Source organism: Polyodon spathula, chromosome 7, assembly GCF_017654505.1.
Source record: "Polyodon spathula isolate WHYD16114869_AA chromosome 7, ASM1765450v1, whole genome shotgun sequence".
In the NCBI taxonomy this organism is placed as follows: Eukaryota; Metazoa; Chordata; class Actinopteri; order Acipenseriformes; family Polyodontidae; genus Polyodon; species Polyodon spathula.
The window spans coordinates 44,827,171-44,853,385 of NC_054540.1; the positions used below are offsets into that span (position 1 = coordinate 44,827,171).

A 26,215-nucleotide genomic window follows, 5' to 3' on the forward strand; every position below is an offset into this window, starting at 1 on the left:
AACCAACTTGAAAGAGGAAGATACAGCTTTTATATGTTACAGCATGTCAGGGATAGCATTTGAATATTTTCCAGTCTTTTCATCCAGTTACATCACTTTATTATTTTAGGTTCTGTAATCTCGGCAGCTGTAATTGCATCTTAGCTGTGTGCCGATTCAGGGTAGGACACCTATTCAGTGGCCTAGCAGATGTTGGTTGCCTACCAATAATATCACTATGTAACACAATTTTTGTTCCTGGGTAGTAAGTGTTATTTCCTAATTGCTTAGCCTCAAAAGTATAGAAAATGGCTATTATTCCGCACAAACTTTGCTTTTGTGACCAGGACAGTGATATTTCAAAATATCACTATTTCCAATGGGAAAACGGGCAAATGTGTGTCTTTTCGTTCACATAAAGTCAGAAAAAAACAACATATGAATCCAAATTAACACGTATTTATACTAAAGTCATAAAAAAATGACTACAAAAGATTTAGAAGTGAGTAGTTTTTCGAGATTTACAATTATACTGTAAATACAGTATAATCGTAACTCTCGAAAAACTACTCACTTCTAAATCTTTTGTAGTCAATAACAATACATGTTAATTTGGATTCATATGTTGTTTTTTTCTAACTTTATGTGAACGAAAAGACACACATTTCCCCGTTTTCCCATTGGAAATAGTGATATTTTGAAATATCACTGTCCTGGTCACAAAAGCAAAGTTTGTGGGGAATAATATCCATTTTCTATACTTTTGAGGCATAAGCAATTAGGAAATAACACTTACTATCCAGGAACAAAAAAAAATAAAAAATGTGTTACACGGTGTATTCACAGCAGTAATTAAAAAACCTGGAGGCTAATGGAGGTCCCTGCGTTGTGAGCTCTTTGTTATTTTGGGAGCCCCAATCTGATGCAGTTAAAAGCATCACACACAGTTACTTCAACAAAAAGTATTGAAATAAATAAAGAAATGTGGATTAGCTTGTATTTACCATTTGTACTTTTGAAGCTACCATAGAGGCACAACCCTTTTAAGATCACTCATTAGTAGGAAAAAATTCAACTGCGCTAATAAATGAGGACTGGCCATAACACTGTCAATGTGGTGCATGGCCAGGATGTGACAAGTCCTACAATTATTACTGCCCCCTTCTGGTAATTGATGGATAAAAATCATAACATCTGAAACTTGAGTTGTGCAGTCTTGGATACAGAAGCATCTGTCAACCATGAGCCCTTTATATTTTCTCTCTTTTGCCAATTGAGATTGACAGGCAGCAGGGAGAGGCAGCTGTTATATACTACCGGGTGCTTGTCACGGATTTCCAAAGTGACATTCATGTATGGATTTCACAAAAGTAGGTGATGCATATGCATATCTTTCTATATAGTTGATTTAACTGCTGTATATACCATCAGTGCTGCTTTATTGGGACGTATCAGGAGAAGGAAAAATATCCCACTGGCCCAATTAAAAGAGCGGTAGTTGAGACGACCTTAGTCAGTTTTTGATTCTTAATGAAAAGAAAAATAATGAAATCACGTCACTTTATGATTAAATGTTAAATACTTCATTTAAAATATGAGTCAATGTTTTTTTTTTTTATTCCTAAACAAAATGAATCGCACTTGTGATGTTGACACACCAACTTTCTTTGCAATAGCATCCTGAAAAACGACAGGAGACTCGTTCTTAAAGATTTCAACATGGTTTACACAAGTTACGCAAATCACAGTGTAATCACGCACTCACTGCACAGACTGCACAGTGTAATCACGTACTCACTGCACAGACTGCACAGTGTAATCACGTACTCACTGCACAGACTGCACAGTGTAATCACGTACTCACTGCACAGACTGCACAGTGTAATCACGTACTCACTGCACAGACTGCACAGTGTAATCACGTACTCACTGCACAGCCTGCACAGTGTAATCACGTACTCACTGCACAGACTGCACAGTGTAATCACGCACTCACTGCACAGCCTGCACAGTGTAATCACGTACTCACTGCACAGACTGCACAGTGTAATCACGTACTCACTGCACAGACTGCACAGTGTAATCACGCACTCACTGCACAGCCTGCACAGTGTAATCACGTACTCACTGCACAGACTGCACAGTGTAATCACGTACTCACTGCACAGCCTGCACAGTGTAATCACGTACTCACTGCACAGCCTGCACAGTGTAATCACGTACTCACTGCACAGCCTGCACAGTGTAATCACGTACTCACTGCACAGCCTGCACAGTGTAATCACGTACTCACTGCACAGCCTGCACAGTGTAATCACGCACTCACTGCACAGCCTGCACAGTGTAATCACGAACTCACTCACTGCACAGACTGCACAGTGTAATCACGCACTCACTGCACAGCCTGCACAGTGTAACTCACTCACTGCACAGCCTGCACAGTGTAATCACGTACTCACTGCACAGCCTGCACAGTGTAATCACGTACTCACTGCACAGCCTGCACAGTGTAATCACGTACTCACTGCACAGCCTGCACAGTGTAATCACGCACTCACTGCACAGCCTGCACAGTGTAATCACGCACTCACTGCACAGCCTGCACAGTGTAATCACGTACTCACTGCACAGCCTGCACAGTGTAATCACGCACTCACTGCACAGCCTGCACAGTGTAATCACGTACTCACTGCACAGCCTGCACAGTGTAATCACGTACTCACTGCACAGCCTGCACAGTGTAATCACGCACTCACTGCACAGACTGCACAGTGTAATCACGCACTCACTGCACAGACTGCACAGTGTAATCACGCACTCACTGCACAGACTGCACAGTGTAATCACGTACTCACTGCACAGCCTGCACAGTGTAATCACGCACTCACTGCACAGACTGCACAGTGTAATCACGTACTCACTGCACAGCCTGCACAGTGTAATCACGCACTCACTGCACAGCCTGCACAGTGTAATCACGCACTCACTGCACAGCCTGCACAGTGTAATCACGTACTCACTGCACAGCCTGCACAGTGTAATCACGCACTCACTGCACAGACTGCACAGTGTAATCACGTACTCACTGCACAGACTGCACAGTGTAATCACGTACTCACTGCACAGACTGCACAGTGTAATCACGCACTCACTGCACAGACTGCACAGTGTAATCACGCACTCACTGCACAGACTGCACAGTGTAATCACGTACTCACTGCACAGCCTGCACAGTGTAATCACGTACTCACTGCACAGACTGCACAGTGTAATCACGTACTCACTGCACAGCCTGCACAGTGTAATCACGTACTCACTGCACAGCCTGCACAGTGTAATCACGCACTCACTGCACAGCCTGCACAGTGTAATCACGCACTCACTGCACAGCCTGCACAGTGTAATCACGTACTCACTGCACAGCCTGCACAGTGTAATCACGCACTCACTGCACAGCCTGCACAGTGTAATCACGTACTCACTGCACAGCCTGCACAGTGTAATCACGTACTCACTGCACAGCCTGCACAGTGTAATCACGTACTCACTGCACAGCCTGCACAGTGTAATCACGTACTCACTGCACAGCCTGCACAGTGTAATCACGCACTCACTGCACAGACTGCACAGTGTAATCACGCACTCACTGCACAGACTGCAGTGTAATCACGTACTCACTGCACAGCCTGCACAGTGTAATCACGTACTCACTGCACAGCCTGCACAGTGTAATCATGCACTCACTGCACAGACTGCACAGTGTAATCATGCACTCACTGCAGATTGTAGTGTAATCACGCACTTACTGCAGACTGCAGTGTAATCACGCACTCACTGCACAGACTGCACAGTGTAATGACGTACTCATTGCACAGATTGAACAGTGTAATTATGCACTCACTGCACAGCCTGCAGTGTAATCACGCACACTGCACAGCCTGCAGTCTAATCACACACTCACTGCACAGACTGCACAGTGAAATCACACACTCAATGTACAGGCTGCACAGTGTAATCACGTACTCACTGCACACTGCAGTGTTATCATGTACTCACTGCAGACTGCAGTTTAATCACGCACTCAGTGCAAAGACTGCAGTGTAATCACGCACACTCACTGCACACTGCAGTGTAATCATGCACTCACTGTACAGACTGCAGTGTAATCACACACGCACTCACTGCACTTCGCTACAAGACCTGTCTTGCTCTGAAAAGCGATCTCCGTTCATCATTTGAAAATACTGTATCCCAATTAAACAAAGTGACATCCCAATTAAACAACATAAATAGCATTAGGAAGAACCATCTCCCAGAGTTTTATTCCATTTAAGCAGAAATCCTGATTATCAGTATCCCTGTTAGACAGCACTGACTGTATTTGAATATATGCCATTGCAATATGGGTTGGTTAATATCCAAATATGATTTATGCTATGGTTTTAACACAAATACTGTAGTATTAAGGTGCTCACTGAATTTAATAGAACTACAAAAACTGCCACAGGCTTCCTATTGATTGAAGCTTTATGAGTCTCCTTTTAAAGGTTATGTGCAGGAGTAGAATCAATGGATAAAATTAGCAGACATCACAAGCTAAAGATATGGAAATCCAATATTCCAATGAGTAAGATAGTATCGCCTTGGGGGGCTGTGTTCCTAAAATGATAGCAACTTGCAAGAGTTTATAAAAGACTGTGAAATTGAAATAAATCTTGTGACTGGGGCCTCCAGCTATAACTGCCTATCACAAGACAGGCTTGTGAGCTTCCTCACCTACAGAGCGGTAGACTGGAGACGTGGCACATTCATACTGCATGCCTTTCACGCCTGTGCAGCCAGAGACCTTGTGCCTCCACATCACATCAGAGTCATGAATTATGCCCTTGGAACACTGTCTGCATCATTTAAATCAATTTGATGTTGCAGCCCAGCCTTTAATAATAACAATATGATACCAACGAGATGATCAGAATTCATTACATAAGGATAAACAAGGATGTGATAGTTGAGATTTACTGTAAAAATGACTGTCTGAACTAATGGTCTTACAAGGGCTGGCCTACTGCTAACCAGTGTTTCAAAAGGAATTCCTCTTGTTCACTTTATTAGCATTACTACTGGTCCCTCTTTTAGCGCACTGATAATCCTTTGGTTATTCTTTTTGCAAATATAATTTTATATTAACATTTGGAAAAAAGATACTTGATTTTCTTGCTCCATGGGCTTGGAATAAGCATCAAGAAAATCTGAAACTTACTGTTTTGATCGCTTTAAAGGAGTTCAAACAAAAATATTGAACTCTATATAGATAAACTGATGCATCGTGGTTCCTGTGCTGTAGGTCAGTGGTGTGCAAAGTGGGTGACAGAAAGTGAAGTCAGTAAGGGGGCCACGACTATGACTAAAGGAACAGTTCTGTTAATATATATATATATATATATATATATATATATATATATATATATATATATATATATATATTATATATATATATTTTATTTAAAGATAAAACATTTGAAATAAATACAAAAATGACAGCTAATTAGTCCAACTTCTTACCTTTCAAATGAGCCATTCTCTAAGACTTAGAAAAATTAAGTTTGAAGTGACGAGTGTGTCAGTGAAACTGCAGTGAAGAGGGGAGACAAGTAAATATATAAGCGCTAATGTTTTAACAAGCATTTTCTCCCGGATTTAACGTAAATCGCATATTTTTTCCCTAGATTTAACAAAAAAAAAAAAAAAAAAAAAAAAAAAAGTCCAGATTAAGCTAAATACACAAATGTTAACGAACACATTCTTAAAAATGTGAGTGTATGCACAACTCAGCACCACACAATGCCAAATCAAACGGCTCAATGGGTGCGGGCATCCATGTTAGGCTTTGCAAACCGGATGCAGATGACGCTAGCGAGCGAACGAATAAAAAGTAATTAAAAATATGGATTTGAATGTAATTGCACACCGCAAGCGAAGAGATCGCTGTGATTGAAACGTGCAAATATAGAAATACATTTGTTTTATTTTTATTTGGCTCTGTGCTGTTCGCGAGGCAATGGACCAATCAGGAATAAGTTCAAAATCGACATCAATGAGAATTTAATTATTATTAAAGTCGAAAAATATAATGTTCTTTATGATGGCAGTGTCTGTGGTTAGAAAGACACAGCAAGAAATAGCAGAACAATTGAAGGCTGGTATGATATATCGTTCTTTATTTCACTACTTCACGTTTTATTTTTAGTCACCACACACTGGTTTCGTGTTTCTGTAAAATTATGCTTCTTTGTTTTAATAATATTGACTAATAATAGTAATCATATCAGCTCTTTAACAAGCCGATGGTATTCCCTGAACAGTTTCCTTTGTTTTAGTGTGTTGTATACCAATACTTTATTTCTTTGTGTTTTTATTTATTTTATCTCAACAAAAGGAGACAGACATTTTTTCATGACTAGCTACAGATAGTTGTCATTTTTTATGTACTTGAGCTGTATTCGTGTCCTTCGCTTCGCTCCCGGGTGCGTACAGATTTATGAAAATTGTTGTTTTTCAGATTTATCTGTTAGGTAAATGTTGAATCACCAGTTAAAAAAAAAAAAAAAAGTTTTTTTACTGATTTATTTGTAGAAATGTTAGGTAAATGTTGACTTGCTAGGTGTAAAAAAATATTTAAAGTCACTGATTTAGTTGCTAGAAACCCAGATTTAACATGTCAGCTAAATGTTCACCTGCTAAATAAATAAATAAATAAAATAAAAAATAAATATATAAATTTGAAACCAGCCACGGTGAATTTGATATAGTGAGAAGTGAATTTGTAAAGTGATTTGAATCGATAACTTCATTGGGTTTAAGTGGTTGGTGTGCTTGGGCCACATTGTGTTAGACATAGAACAAAACAGGATAGGCCTCTGAACTCTAAGGACCAGGTCAGGCAGCAATGACTGGCTGCTGGGCAGCTTGGCGAGTCAGGGGTTGGACAAGGAACAGGACACATCTGGACTCTCACGCTTACCGGGTCAGGCAGCATTCTCTGTCTGCTTGGAGGCTTTGAGGGCAAGAGGCAGAATATTAAAAAGGGTACAAAGCAATGGGTGATGGAGCCCCCACAACTCTGGACCGGGTCAGGCAGCATCCTCTGGCTGCTGGGCGATCGTTGAGAGTGAGGGAAGTGGCCACCAGTGTGATCGGTGATCGAAAACATACAAGAACTCCCTTACTGGCAGGACCCTGATTTAGGGGTGAGTAGACTCGACTGACTCAGGGAGCTGAATGGTACTCAGACCTTGAAAAGAAACAAGAGACATTACAGGAAAGCTTAAAACATGGACAGTCAAAGCGCATGAGCTTCGAAAGAACAGGTTTACACAATCAGGAAAATAAACACCTGTTAAAATTGAAAACAAAAGTTTTTTTTTTTTTTTTTTTATGTGGGGTGCAACAATACGCTAAAAAACGGGGGCAGCATTTAAAAAGTTTGCACACCATTGCTGTAGGTCACACGATGGCAGCTTGTCCATTGGCGTGAGTTTGAACTGTCAAGAACTTGCAAAGTTAAAGATGGAGGAAAAAATTTGGAATCTGGCAACAAAGCAAGTGCAGACTTCATATGTTCAGTCAATTACATTGAAGTTTCATATTTTTAAAAAAATAGTAGTTAAAGACTGGAGGAAACACTTTGGAAATATGGCCCACAGAAGCAAGTTCCTGCATATAAAGTGAAAGATTTATAGGATCTCTAAGTTATTACATTAAGGCCTTTGTTTTGCAATCATTTTACGTTAACAAGATGGTTACTCATTAGGGAGTAGAACTGGATTCATAGTCAGAGGGGAGCAAAGGGTCCAGCGTGTACACTGCCTTGCTATGAGCATCGAGCACAGCGCTGTCAGGGGGCTGGAAGGGAGGCTCCAGCGTGTACACTGCCTTGCTACGAGCATCGAGCACAGCGCTGTCAGGGGGCTGTAATTGGGTGAATGGGATTCTCTGAACGTCTGGCTTCTACTACTGGGGTTGGACAGAACATTTTAAATGTAATCATGTATAACACTGTGTAACAATTATATATATATTGTTTTTGTTCCTGGGTAGTAAGTGTTATTTCCTAATTGCTTATGCCTCAAAAGTATAGAAAATGGCTATTATTCCCCACAAACTTTGCTTTTGTGACCAGGATAGTGATATTTCAAAATATCACTATTTCCAATGGGAAAACGGTTAAATGTGTGTCTTTTCGTTCACATAAAGTCAGAAAAAAACAACATATGAATCCAAATTAACATGTATTTATACTAAAGTAATACAAAAATGACTACAAAAGATTTAGAAGTGAGTAGTTTTTCAAGATTTAAGATTTACTACCCAGGAACAAAAATTGTGTTACATAGTGTAATTTAGAGCGAAACAAAAAGGATGCTTTTATCCTCACTTGTGCTGAAAGGGCTGTGTATCACTGACATACCCTAAAATCATGTAAATATGCACATCTTAAGTGTTTACTCGCTGTTTTCTTTGAAAATGCACTCACATGTAAGCCCACGTGCTGTCTCCGAGTATAAGTACATCTACAGCTGAAGATAAGTGTGACTGCAAAGCGTGCAGGACGAGATGTGTATACATCTGCATTACAGCATACCAGAATGGCACACCAGTTGTGACAGTTCCTGGGTAGTACTGAATAAAGGGAAACGAATACGGAAGTTTTTCATATCTTTACCGCAAATAAGGGGTGTAGAACGAAAACACTGGCCTAAGGATAAAGCTTTTAATCCTCACTTGTGCTGATACAAAGGGCTGTGGATTCAAGTCTGACCTACCCTAAATCATGTAAATATGCACAGTCACACAATAAACATTGTCTCGCTGTTGTTCTTTGAAAATAGCACTCACGACTGTAAGCCACCACGTGCTGTCTCCGAGTATGAAGTACATCTATAACGTGTAAGATAAGGGTGACTGCCAAAGCGTGCAGGACGACAGATGTGTTATACATCTGCATTAGTCACAGACTACCCAGAATGGCCACACCAGTTCTGTGGACAACTGTAGTGGCAAAGTGGCGAGTGGATACAGGTGAGTGAAGTGCAGAGCAGATATAAATCACACAGACAATTACTGTCAAGTGCAAGGGTGTTTACTGAATAATGACAATGTCCACAGCCTTAAGGCAAACACCTGTAAATAATAAATGTTGGAGTGATACATTGGCGTGTGACGCTATTTCACAAAGGGCCGGAGTGGGTGGCGTCAGACCAGAGCCAGGAAATGAACAACGAGAGGTGGAGTTTGGTGGAGCTGAGCGAATGCTTTTACTTAGCATTTAATAAATAAACAGAACAGAAAATAAAAAGGTTGTGACAAACAAAAATACAGGACACGGCACATTCGCCAAAAACAAAAGAGATAAACAAAACGGACTAACACTACACAAAACATGATGAGCAGATATTTTAAATACGATTATTCTTATCACAATTATTACCTCCGTCTCCAATCCCGTTCTCCACTCACCGAACACACAACCCCGAGTATGTGAAAACATGCTGCTTTTATGCAGCTGTATCGAGACTCGACTGCTAATCAACCAATTGGAGTCGCGGTACAACTGCACATGAATTAAGTGCAGTTCCCCGTGCTCACATATTACATTTTACTTGCACATGAAGTGCTGTGCAATCCTCGTGCTTAAATAAAAATACACATTTTAAACACTTGTGTTACACAGACCCGTTTATATCCTGTGTACCAATGACTATACACCAACATTAAACACACAACATATACAGAAAATACACACACGGGCACTTTGTCACACACTCGTAATTGTAATTCCCGGGTTTGACACACACCAACACTAAACACTAAACACAAACACAAGACTTTCTGAAATAGTCATGCATACTGTACAAGCATTTTATTTAGATACTTGGATAAGTCCATGTGACGTTACCAGCCATGGTAACACAGAGGACGCATACAGCAAGCCGTACAAAAAACAAAATAAAACAGTACACAACCTACAAAATTAAAGGTGCCACACAGGCCGAGCACCAGCCTTATAAAATGAGGTGTCACTCTCCAGGAACAGGCTATACTACATAACACACGCTATACATTACATGGAATCACTATCCTCTAAACTAACTTACTCATAAGCCGGTATTCATATGATGGCTCCTGCTGCTTCATACGGCCCTGCCTGTAAATAATAATTCAATCACACAAATCATCTCCAAAGACACACAATAAACTAAATTCCAGATACAACTTTTCACCTGCCACAATATCATAAAAACAACACACAGTTCATCACAATTCAGTTCTACTTGAGATGGACCGAGGACAGAATGGCAGTCATTGGGTGCTGAGGTCAGGATTGAGGTGCAAGTTCTTTCTATCTAATATCTTATTCAGATATACTGAAATAATGCCTGATCATCACAGTTTAAAGTACAACTAGGTTAAGTTGACAAATATTTCAGCTAGTGCCTTTTTCAGTGTACTAAAAAGGCACCAGGTGAAACGTTTGTCTGCTTGACTACAGGAAAGTATTGGCTATATTTTCAAAGCTTTTACTCCAGTCTTTAACTGTTTTTTAAAGGAGAAAAAAGCTGAACCAAACCACTTAAGTACTCCTGTCTATGGCCTTTGAAACACTCATGTGTTTTGTATCATTTAGTGGGATTTTCTACTTTAAAAAAAACAAGAGACTGGAGGAAGTATCTTGAAAGTATGGACAGGTTTCTTATTGTTTTATCTTTAAAGGAACTCTGATTGATCACTTCGAAGTTATGGATGATCATCACAATTTGAAAATGTAAATGTGGCTGAAGTGGTGTCAACAAGTGTTGATTGCACATTATTTATAGTGTCTGATTGAAGTTGCTTGAGAAGAATACTGGTTTCAGCATTCCACAATGTACATGTTGGTGTTTTTGCACGTCTGTATATTGGCTTTGAAGGAACAGCCCTTGTTTTCTGGGAATATTGATAAACTCTGCTAAAGGTAATAGCCAAAATGCTGTCTAAATGTTGAGCTTCAGAATTTATGGTGGTTGATAGATATGTCTAATTATTGTATCACAACAAATAAAAGTTTAACTGATTTATTGAAGCGATAGCTTTAGTGCTGGTTATGTGTGCAAAGAAATAAAAAACCAAAACGGAATATTGTAGGATATACCGAGTCGGAATCCCTAAAGAAGAAAGTGGGGCAGTCAGTTTCTCTGCCGTGTCTTTATGTATGCTTTCCAGTGCTGACACTGTACTGTATACTCCTTTTTTCTCTTAAAGAATGGCTCTGATCCCCTTCTTGGATTACTGCTGAGTGAGTCACATGCACTGTGAAGCTGCAGGCTATCCATCCTGAAAACAATGAAACCAGGACACAGCTGTAAAGGAGTGCTAAACATTACCCACTGTGCTGAATGAGATCACTGGGCCCAAGTCTCCAAATCGTTCCCCTGCTTTGCCCCTGACTTAAAAACACAGGGCTTGTTATACATGCTTACATGAACAAGTACTGTGCAGTAAGTGGAGATGTTTCCAATTGCAAATAAAAAGTTACAGTTAATCAGAATAGCTTTCTGCAAAATAAACCATATTAAATGAATACTGTAAACTTGATAAATAGGATAGCTAATTCCAGGCTAATAGGTACAATGCTGTAGAATATTTACACAAACTTCACTTTTTTAAGTGATATTTTCTGAGGAATTTTCTTAAAATGTGTCACCACAAAATAAACCTTTGTTACAAAAATATCTCAAAACTCCAGGGAAATTCATATTTTAATGATTTAAAACAACAGGAATTTATTTCAGACCAGAATCTAACTGGAATCGTGTAAGTGTGAGTAATGTCATGACCAATGCATGCAGACTTTTCATTTTGTTTTAACCATATTAGTGATCCCGACTTTCAGCATGAACTGATTTAATGGGTTTCTTGAGCGCTAGCATTTGGCATCACTGAGTTCTGCAATAGGACAGAGAAGCACTTCTTGGCATGTCCTGGTATGTTAGATATTTCAATTTTTATACGTGCTGAAATGAAGACTCATTTACGTTGAAAAAGATATTGGGGGAATACGCACTATAAAGCAGAAAGCTGGGAAAGTTATCCGTTGTGGTGTATACCCTACAGCCTGTATAGTAACACTCTTATATTACAGCTGCCATATGTGCACTTTTTATGTCACAGCCTTGAAAGTCATCTTTGAAGTGAAGGACTTTGAAACCATATTCACTGTTTACCTGTGATGGGATCTGTTCCGTGGCTTTAATCAGAATATGTCACCCCTGACATTCAGCAGTCTTTAGGGGAGCTGAGGAATAAAAGACACTTTCTAAACATCCCTGAGTGGCTGTGCAGGGTGAGTCATACAGTGAGGGCAGTGCAGGTTTGCGTCCTGGCTGTGCGAAATCGCCGGTCTTGGCTGGGGATTCCAAAGGGAGTATCTCATTGGCTGTGGTGCTCGTGTGGATTAGTGAGGCAAAACCAGCAGGGACTCATTTACCCTGTTGGCCAGGCTCCTTGTGAGCTCAGGCTGACACCTCAAGGCTGGCCTTTGTTCTCCAGAGGCCGGCAGCTCGTTGACATCCACTCTCGAGTTCCTGGATGTAAAAGAGGAAGCTGGCTTGGTCATGGGATCAGAGGACGCCCACTGAACCTTCAATTCTCCTGAACTGTGTAGTGAATTGCTGCAGTGAGGGGAATAATAATTGGACATTCTAAATTGAGGAGAAAATTTGGGGGTAAAATAATTGGGCACACTAAATAAAAAAAAAATGAAAAAATAAAAAAATAATTTTCAGAGTACTTTACATATAGATCAGTGTTTTTCTGCGGTACAAGGTACATTGGCCATTTTTCCATTTTACAGTATTTTGCAGTTTGAAATCCCTATTGGCTATTACAGTACACTAGTTGTTGCAATTTGTGTCATTAACTTGAAACACCAGTAGTTCCATGACACTGTCACTAGGGTAGCTGTCACCAGCAGTAACATGACACTGTCACCAGCAGTAACTCAAAACTGCACATTACAGGTGTTTAACAGAGAACAGTCTAAAAAGGGATACCATTGATCGTGAATGATCTCATATCCCTCCAAAACAATATTAACACCTAGCACACGTCACGTTCACCCAGTGCTGACCTTTAATATATACAACAAACAAGTTTTTATTTCAATCCTCATTAAAATCAGTGTTGCCATGGGAGGACAAAAACAGATCAGTCAACTAACCTCAGCAGGAAAGCTTATTCAGAAATTGAAATGTATTTATTAAAAATATATATCCTTTAAATATATACAGTGCAGCCCTTTATACTGCAGAACAGGCTTTAAGGCAGCATGGCCATGGTTTCCATATGTCTCATCATGCCATTCCACTAGCACTTTTATTCTCATTATACACAGACTCCTACCTAGGGCTCCCGGCTACAGCTTTATGAAGGGGGAGCACTGGACATCTCAATCTCAAGGTAATCCTTGCCAAACTTCCAGCAATACCCAGCACAGTAAACTGGAATTGTGAGTGCAGATGTGACCTTGGTCTTCACATGTTTAATAACTACGGTACTGTATGTGTATGCAAGCAGGCAGATATGATGTGAATACTGAGTGACAAAACCTCTCCAAACATATTCATCAGAAATTCTGTAAAATGTTATTTTTTCAGCTTTGGTTTGGTGCTGTCAGTATAGGTCCTTGTGGAAGGGTGGTGAGTAATTCACTGACATGGGAGACAGAACAGGTGTACTTGAAACACCGCACAGGTGCCCAGTTTTATTTTGAGGCAATGATTTCTTTTTGCCCGCAGAGGGTGCTGTTGTCCGTGGCCTGTCTATCACTGATGATAGGCAGGACCACGGGAATACCAATGCTGGTAATACAGTCCAAGGCTGACCCGAGCTTCCATACACCTGGTACGCCACCTGGTAGAGGGACAGACCTGAGGAGACAGTAGAGCGTTATTTTATAGGGCTAACAATCCCCCCAAGACCCACCTCTTAGCCACTCAGAGAGAGGGAGAGCACACACACCCTCTTTCCCACCTCTCCGTGTCACTGCCATGACCCACAGGTGGGTATTGGACGACTGCTGCCCTCTTCCTGCAGTAATGTGAACACGCCAGCAGAGGCAGCACAGATCCCCCCCGTTACAGTCTTACATTTTTGTATGTGGTTAATCGTAAATATGTTTTTACTACTGGACTCAATGCATGTTAAATAATCCAAAACGAATGCTGTCAAATAGTGTTAATTAGTGCATTGTATACAAATACTTTGGAATTTGGAAGTCATTAAAAAATGGACAAGCGTTCCACCAGATCTGAAGGTTCCCACACAAACATGCAGGCATGTGTGCCAAGCACTGGGACCTGCAGCAGCGCAGGCCAGGTTCACCCTGGAGATATGAATTTCCTAAACAGCGTGTCATTAAACACTCTTACAGTCCTGACCCACGTTGAAACAAAGCTGACAGTACTACTCGTATCATTAGCACACTCGATCTTTTTAATGCTTTTTTCAATACTGTAGTAACTAATACGTTTCAGTGTTGCTAGCTGAAGTTTTGCTATTTTTGTTTCAATGTGTTATTTAACAGCTTGAAATGCCATTTAAATTCAGCACAGAATTGCACTATGAATGCTCTTTCCCAGTCCTGTAACTAAATTGCATTATAAACAGTATGTTGTAAATGTAATGTTGTTTGGAAATTAAATTTTTTATACAAAAAGTATGCACTTTTAGTGATTCTTTCTGGAATAACGGTGTTAGATATTTAGTTTTAGTTTTTTTCTGGTTTAGCATCATAATCTTGCATACTTTTCTTGAAACAGTCTGACTGTAAACAATAGAATCAATAAATAACCCTCCACACCTCTTTTTCTGACAGGACATTGTGAGTGCCATTAAAGATGTCCGATAGTGTCGATATCGAAGAGAAACCACCAGCCCCCCCCTTGAGAATGAACAGCAACAATCGCGACTCTCCCGCAGCAAACCACAGCTCCAAACCTCTCCCAATGGCTCCCGAAGAGAAGAACAAGAAAGCCCGCCTTCGCTCCATCTTCCCTGGGGGAGGCGATAAAAGTGAGAGTGTCCAGACATGCACTGTGTGAATAGTTAATGGTTTAACCATGGGAAAAAAGGCATAACCCGATTTAAACATACACATATCTGGGTCCTGTAACAAAATACAAAGAATGCATTTCTATATTGTAACTGTATAGGCTAATAATGTGTACTGGAGTATGGTGCAAGGAGTGGGGTGTCAGCTTATTAAATGTTTTTGGATGCAAATGGTTTTACAGAATCAAGCCGTCCTCCAAGTGTAATAGTACCCTGAACAGGTGGGACATTTTTCTTCATTCTAGAGGTTGGTGCAAGTACCAAAAAGTGCATCACTACCTGCAATCCCTGAAGGAAGAAGCCTGCATCAATACTGTGAAATTGAACAGATACTGCAAGGATGTGATAAGCCAGTGAAGAACTCTTTGTTCAGATTGGTGGTCACATAGAAGTGCTTCATCTGCCTTTATTTCTGGTGCTTTGGCAAGAAGGTAGCAAATACTTTCTGATTAAAAATGTTGCTGGGTAGTCGAATGGTCCGTTTTCTTGCCCATTTTAAGCATGTGTAAATATTTCAATATGATTTTAATTAGTTACATTTTATAGTGAAGCTTGTTTTAGCAATTACAGAATGTTAGCGCTGTATAGAGGCCGGTTTGAAAGTGGACCTTTTATAGTGGACCACCATCACAAAGCGCTTTACAAGATGCAGTAACAACAAGAAAGTCCATAATACTTCAAAGACAGAGAAATGCATAGTACATGATTGTGGCAAAGTGCCCGCCCTGGTGTGTATTTTGTGTTATATGTTGTGTGTTAATGTTGGTGTGTAGTCATTGGTACACAGGATATAAACGGGTCTGGGTAACACAAGTGTTTAAAATGTATATTTGTATTTAGGCACGAGGATTGCACAGCACTTCATGTGCAAGTAGAACGTAATAATATGTGAGCACGGGGAATTTCACTTTATTAATTCACGTGCAGTTGTACCAAGACTCCAATTGAATGATTGATTAGCAATCGAGTCTCGGTACAGCTGCATAAAAGCTGCATGTTTTCACCCACTCAGAGTTGTTTTGTGTTCGGTGAATGGAGAACGGTATTGGAGACAGAGGTAATAATTGTAGTAATAATAATAATAATAATAGTAGTTAAATATCTACTCACCGTGTTTTGTTTGTATAGTCTGTTTTGTTTGCTTTTTGTTTTGGCAACGAGTGCCATGCCATGTCCTGTGTTTTTGTTTTGTTACAAACTTTTTATTTACGGTCTGTTCATACATTAAATGCTGAGCGAGACCATTCGCTCAGCTCTACCAGCAGGAGCTGACTCTGCCTCTGCCACCTCCATCAGCAGAGGGTGAATGCCTGCTGGGTTCCCGTCCACCAGCAGAGGATGAATGCATGCTGGGTCCCTTTCCACCAGCAGCGGATGAATGCCTGCTGGTATCACTTCCCCCACCAACAGAGGATAAATGCCTGCTGGTATCACTTCCCCCACTGTCACGAGGAGCTGGAGCTGCCTCTTCCTCCATCACCATCAGGTGGAGAGGAGCAGGAGCTGCCCCTCCCTGCACCAGAAGAACCAGGAATAGATGCTGGCGATCCTCAGCAGCCCTTGCATAGGCTGCTGAGGGAAGCAGGGGAAGAACCGCCCGACTGCAGTGGCCGAGAAGAGGGCCAACACCCTCACCCCAGCTTGTCCTGACTCCCTGCCTCGTTTCGCCCAAGGATGTCTGCCTCGCTTCGTCCAAGGATGTCTGCCTCGCTTCACCCAAGGATGCCTGTCTCGCTTTGCCCAAGGATGCCTGCCTCGCTTTGTCCAAGGATGCCTGCCTTGCATCGCCAGGGGTTGCCTGCTGGTCCACATTGCCTGGGGTCGCTGGAACTGCTTTGCCTGGGGTCGCAGTCAACTCTGCTTGGCCGCAGGGGTCAGTGTGGCTGGAGCCCCACCAGATGGAGCTGCCGGCTATGAGAAAGGGGGGAGAGGTCAGGAGACCACCTTTCCTCGCAGCAATTTCGCTGCAGGAGTTCTGGGGGTTGGAGCCCCCCCCCCCAGAGGGAGCTGCCGGCTATAAAGGGGGGAGAGGTCAGGAGATCACCTTCCCCCGCAGCAGTTTCACTGCTGGAGATCTTGGGGGAGGTCTGGAGACCGCCAACCCCTTGCCCCGGCTGAAGGAGTCAGTCTGGGAGCTGTCAGCGTGTCTGCTGACAGCCGCACCATTGGCAGAATTTCCGTTGCTAGTGGTACAGTGAGAGACTCGCCCCACTGTCAGCATGTCTGCTGACAGCATGGCCAGTAGTAGCCTGGCTACTGGCAACATTGCCTCCCATCAACCCCGTAAAGTCCCTGTTCTTGGCCCAGGACTTTGAGCGAGACTTTTGGGATTTTAAGGGGGGAGGTGGCCATTGAGGCCATGTGTGCTTTGCACAAGGAGGGGTATATGTGGCAAAGTGCCCGTCCCTGTTTGTATTTGTGTTATATGTTGTGTATAGTCATTGGTACACGGGATATAAACAAGTCTGTGTAACACGAGTGTTTAAAATGTATATTTGCATTTAGGCACAAGGATTTCACAGCACTTCACGTGCAAGTAAAACGTAATAATATGCGAGCACGGGGAATTGCACTTTATTAATTTACGTGCAGTTGTAGCGCAACTCCAATTGAATGATTGATTAGCAATCGAGTCTCGGTAGAGCTGCATAAAAGCTGCATGTTTTCACCGACTCGGGGTTGTTGTGTGTTCAGTGAGTGGTGAACAGGATTGGAGACGGAGGTAGTAATAATAATAATATTAATAATAATAATAATAATAATAATAATAATAATAATAATAATAATAATAATAATAGTAGTTAAATATCTGCTCACCGTGTTTTGTCTGTATAGTCTGTTTTGTTTGTCTTTTTTTTTTTTTTGGCAACGAGTGCCGTGTCCTGTGTTTTTGTTTTGTTACAAACCTTTTATTACTGTCTGTTCATTCATTAAATGCTGAGCGAGACCATTCGCTCAGCTCCACCAAACTCCACCTCTCTCTTTCGTATATTTCCTGGTTCCTGTTTCTGGTCTGACGTCCCCCACTCCGGCCGTATTTGTGACAATGATATACAGTAAAAAAAAAAAAAAAATAATACATTAAATACAGTGGAAAGTGCAGAATACATGATAGTAACATAATATGTGAAATAGTAGAAGCAGCTAATAGCAGATATCAGGCTTAAGGAGCATGGAAAGCAAAAGAGAACAGTCTTGAGAGTTGATTTAAAGCGAGCGACGGTGGGAGCATCACGCACCAAAGCTGGGAGAGAGTTCCAAAGAGTCGGAGCCATGAAGCTAAATGAGCGTTCTCCAAGTGTGGTGCACTTTTGCTTGGGGATAACAAGCAGGCCACAGTCGAAGGACCTCAACCTGCGGGCAGGGACATAGAGGGTCCTGTGTGATGAAGGGCATTGTAGATGAGCAGGTACAGATACAGTTACCAGAGTATAATAGGTAGCAGATACCTTAGCCCTTTTACACACTGAACTGATCAATAATGGGGTGTGAAAATGTAAAGCCTTAAAGTTAGTTCCTGGATTTAGCAGGGTGTCTGATTTCAATGCTTCCAGTGCTCTGGTCTAGATTTCCAATGGAAAATATCTAACAAAGTCTGTTTCACAATATTTCAGATGTAAATCATTCTTTGTTTGTTTTTTTTAGCCAATAAGAAGAAAGAGAAGGAGCGCCCTGAAATCTCTCTCCCCTCAGACTTTGAACACACCATTCACGTGGGCTTCGACGCAGTGACAGGGGAGTTCACTGTGAGTCACCTCCACTCGCACTGCTCTCCTGACAACTAGCTGTGTATTGAGGATGGAGCACTACAACACTGAGAAACACACCCTTCCTTTGGTCCTTGTGTATTTAATGTCAATGAGAGTTTAAGGGAAAATGGTATAGGCTACATTGTCTTAGACTTCGAGAGAGCACACCTCAATCTTGACCTGAACAGCCATTGCCTGCCATTTAGTCATTGGCCTCTCACAAATAGAGTACTGAACTGTTTGTGATAACACTTTACATTAAGTGTCTCTCATTACTGTGTATTTATACATATAATTACAGTGTTATTATACATATCGGTAGTTACGATGTACTTAATGTGTAAATCTTTTTGCATGAAATAACCCTAACCCTAACCCTAACCCTAACCCTGCCTAAGCTTTTTTTATACAATTGTGCACGTACATATATTGCGAAAAAAGAGTTACACATTAAGTACATTGTAACTATGCATAATAACATTGTAACTATGTGAAGTACACATGTATTTACTAAGTAACTACTATGTAAACGTACAGTAATTAGAGACACTTAATGTAAAGTGTTACCCTGTTTGTTTCTGTGATGTTGATTAAACTAATGTCCAGAGTGGGCTAGGCTGAGACCACCAAACTTGTGTCGCTTGTGATCACCTGTGTATTGCCCTGTAGACCCCAGCAGACCCACTGAAAAACCATGCCATTACCACAAAATAAAACGACAACACAGTCAATTGGAGACCGTAGTTAAACACATTAATTAGAGTGCTCAGTCTCTACAGAAATGTGAAATAATAAATTAGCACTTCAGCAAAAACCAAAGATAAGAACGTTTGCTTCTCAATTTTAATTACATATCTGTTCCATGTGGATTAATATAGGCATATACCTTGAATAGATGTGAGCAATTGTTGTGTTATTATATCATTGGCTTCGACCGGTTTATCTGCTTTAGTGAGGAAAAATATCTATTAAATAGGGTCATTTAGGTAAATGTGATTAGTAATAAGAGCCCAATTCCATTAAATTTTTATAAATACACATAATCAACAGATATTGTGGAGCAATTGGTTCATCACTGGAATTACAAAATAAATAACAAAACCCTCAACATTGTTTAGATTTTTCTAAAACAATTACAGCTCAAAGTATTTGAATTGGGCCCTTAGAACTGCCTTACAAACTACAAACCTTATCTCTTTCACCAGGTTGAGGTTTTCATAGACCTCTTCCCTTCCCCTTTTTTGCAAGACATTTAAATAACCATCTGTGAATTCCTGTGAAACTGCTGTTAAGAATTGAGATTAACGATATAAGTATTGTTTGATGAGAAATGTCTTGTTATGGGTCAACCTATACAATATTATTGCAGGCTATGGATCACATATACCATGGTACAGTAAAACTTGTTCACTATGTAAGTGTTGATTGTGTCAGTTGTGAGAGTTAACTCCTGAAGACCTGAGAGCCTTGTTAGGTTGGAGATATGGAAAATGAGCCCTTATGCTGATGTAATTCCCCAGCCAGGAAGCCTTGTGGTGGTGACGTCGGTACCGGAGCAACCCTGTTTACTGTGTCTCCCCCCCCACAGGGAATCCCAGAGCAGTGGGCCAGGCTGCTCCAGACTTCCAACATCACCAAACTGGAGCAGAAGAAGAACCCTCAGGCTGTGCTGGATGTGCTTAAGTTCTATGATTCCAAAGAGACTGTGAATAACCAGAAGTACATGAGCTTCACTTCTGGAGGTAAAAGGCAGCTCCCTCATCTCAGTGGGGAATCCATCGTGCTGGCTGCCAACACAGCTGAATAGTGTATATCACAGGATTTCAATGTCTTCAATGTCTTTGCACTCACCCATCTATCTTAATGTGACCATTAAGAGACCATTCACATTTCTATCAATTGAAGACATTGAAAAAAACTTCTAGTTGAAACTTTTGTCATTGAAAGTTAGTTTCTTTTAGTATCTCTATACCCAAGATTTGTACTCCTCCACTAGTGCCTCCACCAACCCTGTTTCATTCTCTGAGGCAGGAAAGCAAATGTTTTTCCCTCAACAGTAACGGCATGCCCCTCTAACCACCCTGTACTGTATATTTTCACTGCACACATGATCAGTAACAGCACTGTTTAAATTACATTTCTGATTGTAATACACTGTTGGAATTGAAAGATATGAGAATTGATCATCAGACCTGAAGCATGTATGTGTGTTCTTTTGATATGTTAGAACTGTTTCAATTAAACTAGGAAGTCACAGCTAGTAAACAACCTCCCATGGTACTATAAATGTCTATAAAGTACTGTCAAGATGGCAAAATAATTTATTCACTTTTTCCATTGTTTATTTCTTTTTCAGATAAATCTGCACACGGTTACATAGCACCCAATACGCTGGTAAGTTTTGTGTTATTGTGTAAAAATATTTTCCCTCTGCAAAGAAGTGGTGTGCCAGGGGTGTTCAATACATTTTGTGCAGAAGCTGTGGTCAAACTCCAGCTTGATACCTGTCAGAATCGCCTGTGATGCAGGGCCCTTTCCATTGTGGGGTTGTGGGGTTTAAAGAAACCACAGTAAAATACTGAACCTCACAGCAAATGCAGCGGAATTGAACTACACAAAAAAATTGAACTACACAATAAAACTACTACCGTTTTGTGATATAAATAAATTGCTTTGAAAGATCCTGAGAAGAAAACCATGTCACAAACACTGGCCAGCTGAGCAGTTTTACCTGTTTCAATCGGCACGTAGACCATTGCATTGCATCAACAAATATTGGTGCAATATGAGAAGGATGAACATGATGGTGCTGTGTGGGTGACCCAAAAGAATCAGTTAGTCAGGAACATACAATACAGTGTTTTAGAATCTGTCCTCTGTTGGTTAATCATTAACTCCATACCATATCCTCTACCTGCAGTACTTGATGCTGTCTGCTGTTCTACATATCTGTTTCAGCATAGTTGCAATTCAACCAGGTATATTTTGTACATGTTATTTGCTGGAGATCAGAGTGATAATTTTCCATTGATGAACATCTTAATGCAAGCTCTCCCCAGTACCGTTCCCTTTCAGAACCACACTGCTACTTATGTTGTTGGATTTTTGTCTAGACATGTTCAGCGAGGCTGTGAGGGATGTCTTTAGAATTAAGGTGGCAAGTCAATTCTTGTTTTTGCTAGCGGGACTGCTCAACTGACCCAAAGGGCTGATGTGAAGATTCCCATAAGAGAAAGGGAAGTCTGTTCAGTTGATTTAAACAGGGGTGAGTTTTAATACAGGCACCGCCATTTACTTACTTTAAAAACAAATTCTGACACACTATTAGAGATGTTGCTTTTCTCAAGGTCCTGTAGTATTGAGACCCATCACCTTTAAGATCAATTGAATAAACACCTGGTTCTGCTGTATGAACCTGTACACATCCCTGCCTTAGTCCATTGGACAAAGAAAAAAAAAAAGCTGAAGATAGTGTAAACTTGACCCAACACCTTCATATAAAGGGAAATCTCCCACTAACATTGCAGTGAAATATATTTAACGATTTTGCAGCAACCGTGGTAATTTGGAAAGCTACCACAAGGACCACCAGGCAGGTAATAATCCAGATCCTCCATACACTTTCTCTGTAGGTAATTGTTATGCAGTCCAAGTTTCAAGTTGATGCAACACATTGCCCCATAGACACAGTGACAACCAATACACCACACATGAATCAGGACAGGCTACTCTTTGGACTGATCTCTCTGGAGACATCTGTTGCATTGGCTGTTGCTGGAAGTGGTTTTCATCTTTCTGCAAACCTGTGCTCCAGTGCCCTTGCAGGTGGATTCTAGAAGCATTGCACAGCACCCTGCAGTGTTTACAAGATGCGCATAATTTTACCAGTGTATTCTGTTCTGTCCGTATTGCAGCAATACATTTTTCAATACAAGTCCTGGGTAACAAATCAGTTTGGGAATTTGGGAATACGTTTTACTCAGGAGCGCTCACCAGGGGGTAGAGAATTACTCATACGAATCGTAGTGTACCCAGATGCTCCCTCCTGCAACAATGCTGCCGCTCTGAATGAAATGAGTGGGGTATTGTGGGAACTTAAAATGAGCAGTGTTGCAGGAGGGAGTAGGATCTGGATACACTGCTGTGTTTAGAAGAGAAATTATTTTTCATCTGCCAAATGCTCTTCAGTAAAAGCTCAACAATTGATTCCCCAGGTGATTTGAAACCTATGGTGTGTGTGAAGAAAAAATATTGTATTTATTCAGATGTAAAGCTCTCCCAGTTATTCCAAATTCCAGACTTATTGAACACCCCTTGTATAGCCCAACCAAGACTTTTTTGCAGGTTACTGTGATGTTTTATTGGAAGTTTAATACCTGTAATACATTTCATTGTAGTTATACTAAATAACATTACAATTCATTTATTGGTTGCTGGTTATTATTATTAGTGAAAAATAAATCCCTACCACAGAAATGAAAGAATTACATTGGTAAATGACAGACGCAGAGCTATGTACATTTTAATAGATAATGAAATGTAGAATTCCTTCAGCGTTATTTTACTGCCACGGTTTTGAAACGGCTTTGACATTCTGTCTCATGGTTTTCATCATTTCTGCCTTTTAATCCATAACAACATGGATTGCTCTTACTTAAGTAATACTGCTTTTTAGCTGTTTGGTAAAAATAGTGTTCCACTTGGCCAGTTGGTTTAACCAGCATAGTCCTTAAGCCTACATATTTAGTTTACTACAGCCCTCCACATGTGATAGTCATAGAACAAGGTCATTTACAACCATACAATCCTACCAGACTGCTCTCCAGTACAGTAGCAGTGAGTGGAATCTGGAATGTAAATGACCACTGCTGTTGGAGATGATGAAACAAGTTGAATTAAAGTGAAAAACATGAATGCTGTTAATAGGGGGCTTTAAAGCATTACATCAAGTTTAAACAATTCCAGCATCTCTTTCTGCCTCGTCATCACCCGTCATCACAGGCCAGACACTACCCCTTCTGTTGCATCATTGGCTCATCAAGGTCGCAACCCCCATGGAATGAAGTAATACTTGAATGTCCCCAAACAATTCACAGGAAGAATAGCCCAATCCAAGTGGAGCGCTGTTGTGAATATGAATTAATTTACAAATGACAATAACATGATTTATAATTACAAGATACATACAACTGAGCATACCTATAAGCACTCCAATTTATAAAATACAAAATACACCAGTTACCAATTAATACTGAAAAAGTACCTATTGACTACAGTATAATGACCCTAAAATTGCACACTAGTTTCTAAACTTTCAGATCTAAGAAAAATAATTGAACTGCACCCACATGCAACTTGATTATTAAGCATGTAATTGCCATTGTACCTTCAACTGCTAATGTTTCAGAAATCATTTCAGATTCTGACTTCTTTTCAGTTATAGAAACAACTGTATTCTATGATTCTCTGGGTTAATAATGGATATCCTTTCATGAGCCACTACAGACACCATTTTGTATTTGCTTATTTTTATAAACACTGTACGCAAAATATGTTGACCTCTAACCTCATGAAACTGCCATACTAAGGTCACGTGACTAAGTTTCTTGGATGTATGAACTTTGAGTTATTGTCCAAAAATGTTGGTACATGGCTGCATTCTATGATTTACTTAGTTAAGTTCCATATAGGCGATACATATCCATTCTTCGAGTTTACAAAGCATTCCCATAACACAAAGCCCCCACAGTGGGTAATACAAGAATAACACTCAGTGTTCATGCCTGTTGATTATTTTCACATTACCCATTACCTACTGTAACTTTAAAATAATGTTGAGGAAGCACTATCCTTCCATAATACTGATACTCTGTGGATCACTGGAGTCATGGACTGGGTCATGGTGAATATAAGCGAAAAAAAAAAAAAAAACAGCACTCCTCTCACACACATTCAGTTTGTATTCTGTTTACTTCTGTTCACACATAGCTGCCCAAGCCTATATTTAAGTGATATTGCCAGTCGAGAGGGAACTATCACTATTAGAAAGCAATTTTTCCCATTACCTTCTTTAAAAAAACATTTTAAAACCTAGATTTACCTTGAACTTGGTACTATTTAATTGAGAACAGTTTGAGGAAAATAGTCCCAAAAATATTCATAAAGGATCACATACATAATGAGAGAAAAATAAGAGTTGCTTATAGTTTATCTGGACACTGCCAGATATCTGAATGGAACAATATTACTGATCTGTCCGTGTCTCGGTTTGATTGACTGGCTTTGGTGGATAATAAAAATAACTTGGACCAACAGTGTCTTAGTAGTATTTGCTGTCCAATAGATGAGAACTGAGCTTTCATTATGGCAACCAAAATGAAAAAGGCGGTACCTGCGCTGATTGATTTTAAATTTGATTCGCAGTTAATGCCGTCTCGTAGCAGCGGGCATCTGCTGTCTGATAGAAGCCGGCTGGAGCTGGAAGCTGACTGGCTGATGGTACTGAATTGTTTTCTAATTGTGCATAGCATCCACCAGGTAATTGGTAATCGTATAGGAAATGAAATGTGCATTTAATACTGAGGTAGTAAACTCCAGTCCTGCAAGGCCATTAACAGGAACATTGAAAATCAAAACCGGGTTTATTAGACAAACAAGAACATGGTTGAAACTAAGTCTGGTTTGAAAGCACAAGAGTAACCCCTGCTAAAAAAAGTAAGGTCTTTAAAGGTACAGTATATAAAATATCAAAGCCTTTTGTGGTCAACTAAGTAATTCATTTATTAATAATTAAAAAGCTTTAGCCATTTCTGGTCTTTTAAAAATAATACAATGGTGGAGTTTTTATATGCAAGCCTTTGAACCTTCTTCTGTATTTGTGTGCTTACGTCTACGATATTATGGTAATGGTCAAATACATACAAGTAGGAGGCAGGGTAGCGTTTTGTTACTGAGCGTGTGAATCCACACGTTTCGCTTTCTTTCTAGATTGGTCTGGTTTGTATACCTTTACAGGACCACAAAGTCAGCCATTTTGAGCAATGAACTTGTTTTGCCCTTCATTTAGTACCTTGAGCTACCAAGTTGTATTTCCCCGTGGAGGCAAGTGGAAATATTTATTATTATTGGCAGGATGTTGGAATAGTATTATTTAGATAATCAAGATAATCAAGCATTTGTTTTAGTTTAACAGAGGAGAAATAAAAAATGATTTACATAAAACCAGAAAATAGCCCTAGCAATAAAGCATGTTAAAAAAACAGCATTAGACTGTTAATGAAGTTTAGTGAGAGGTAGTTAGGTAACAGACCATACTGAAGGAATGAAGCGTTAGAATGGGT

General features: G+C 40.4%; 1 protein-coding gene across 4 annotated transcripts in view; it reads left to right on the forward strand.

Annotated features, from left to right (window-relative positions):
* The window catches only part of LOC121318651 (serine/threonine-protein kinase PAK 3-like), a 71,998-nt gene that overhangs the window by 10,274 nt on the left and 35,509 nt on the right, over positions 1-26,215 (forward strand). For 2 of the 4 annotated variants that reach the window (XM_041255555.1, XM_041255556.1), the window contains exons 2-5: positions 14,891-15,087; positions 18,772-18,872; positions 20,464-20,617; positions 21,232-21,269. In XM_041255555.1, coding sequence (XP_041111489.1) covers positions 14,913-15,087; positions 18,772-18,872; positions 20,464-20,617; positions 21,232-21,269 — 468 coding nt within the window. In that variant the 5' untranslated portion in view covers positions 14,891-14,912. Of the gene's footprint in view, positions 1-13,408; positions 13,474-14,890; positions 15,088-18,771; positions 18,873-20,463; positions 20,618-21,231; positions 21,270-25,298; positions 25,374-26,215 lie in introns of all 4 variants that reach the window. The other 2 variants (XM_041255554.1, XM_041255553.1) reach the window with 2 other exon arrangements.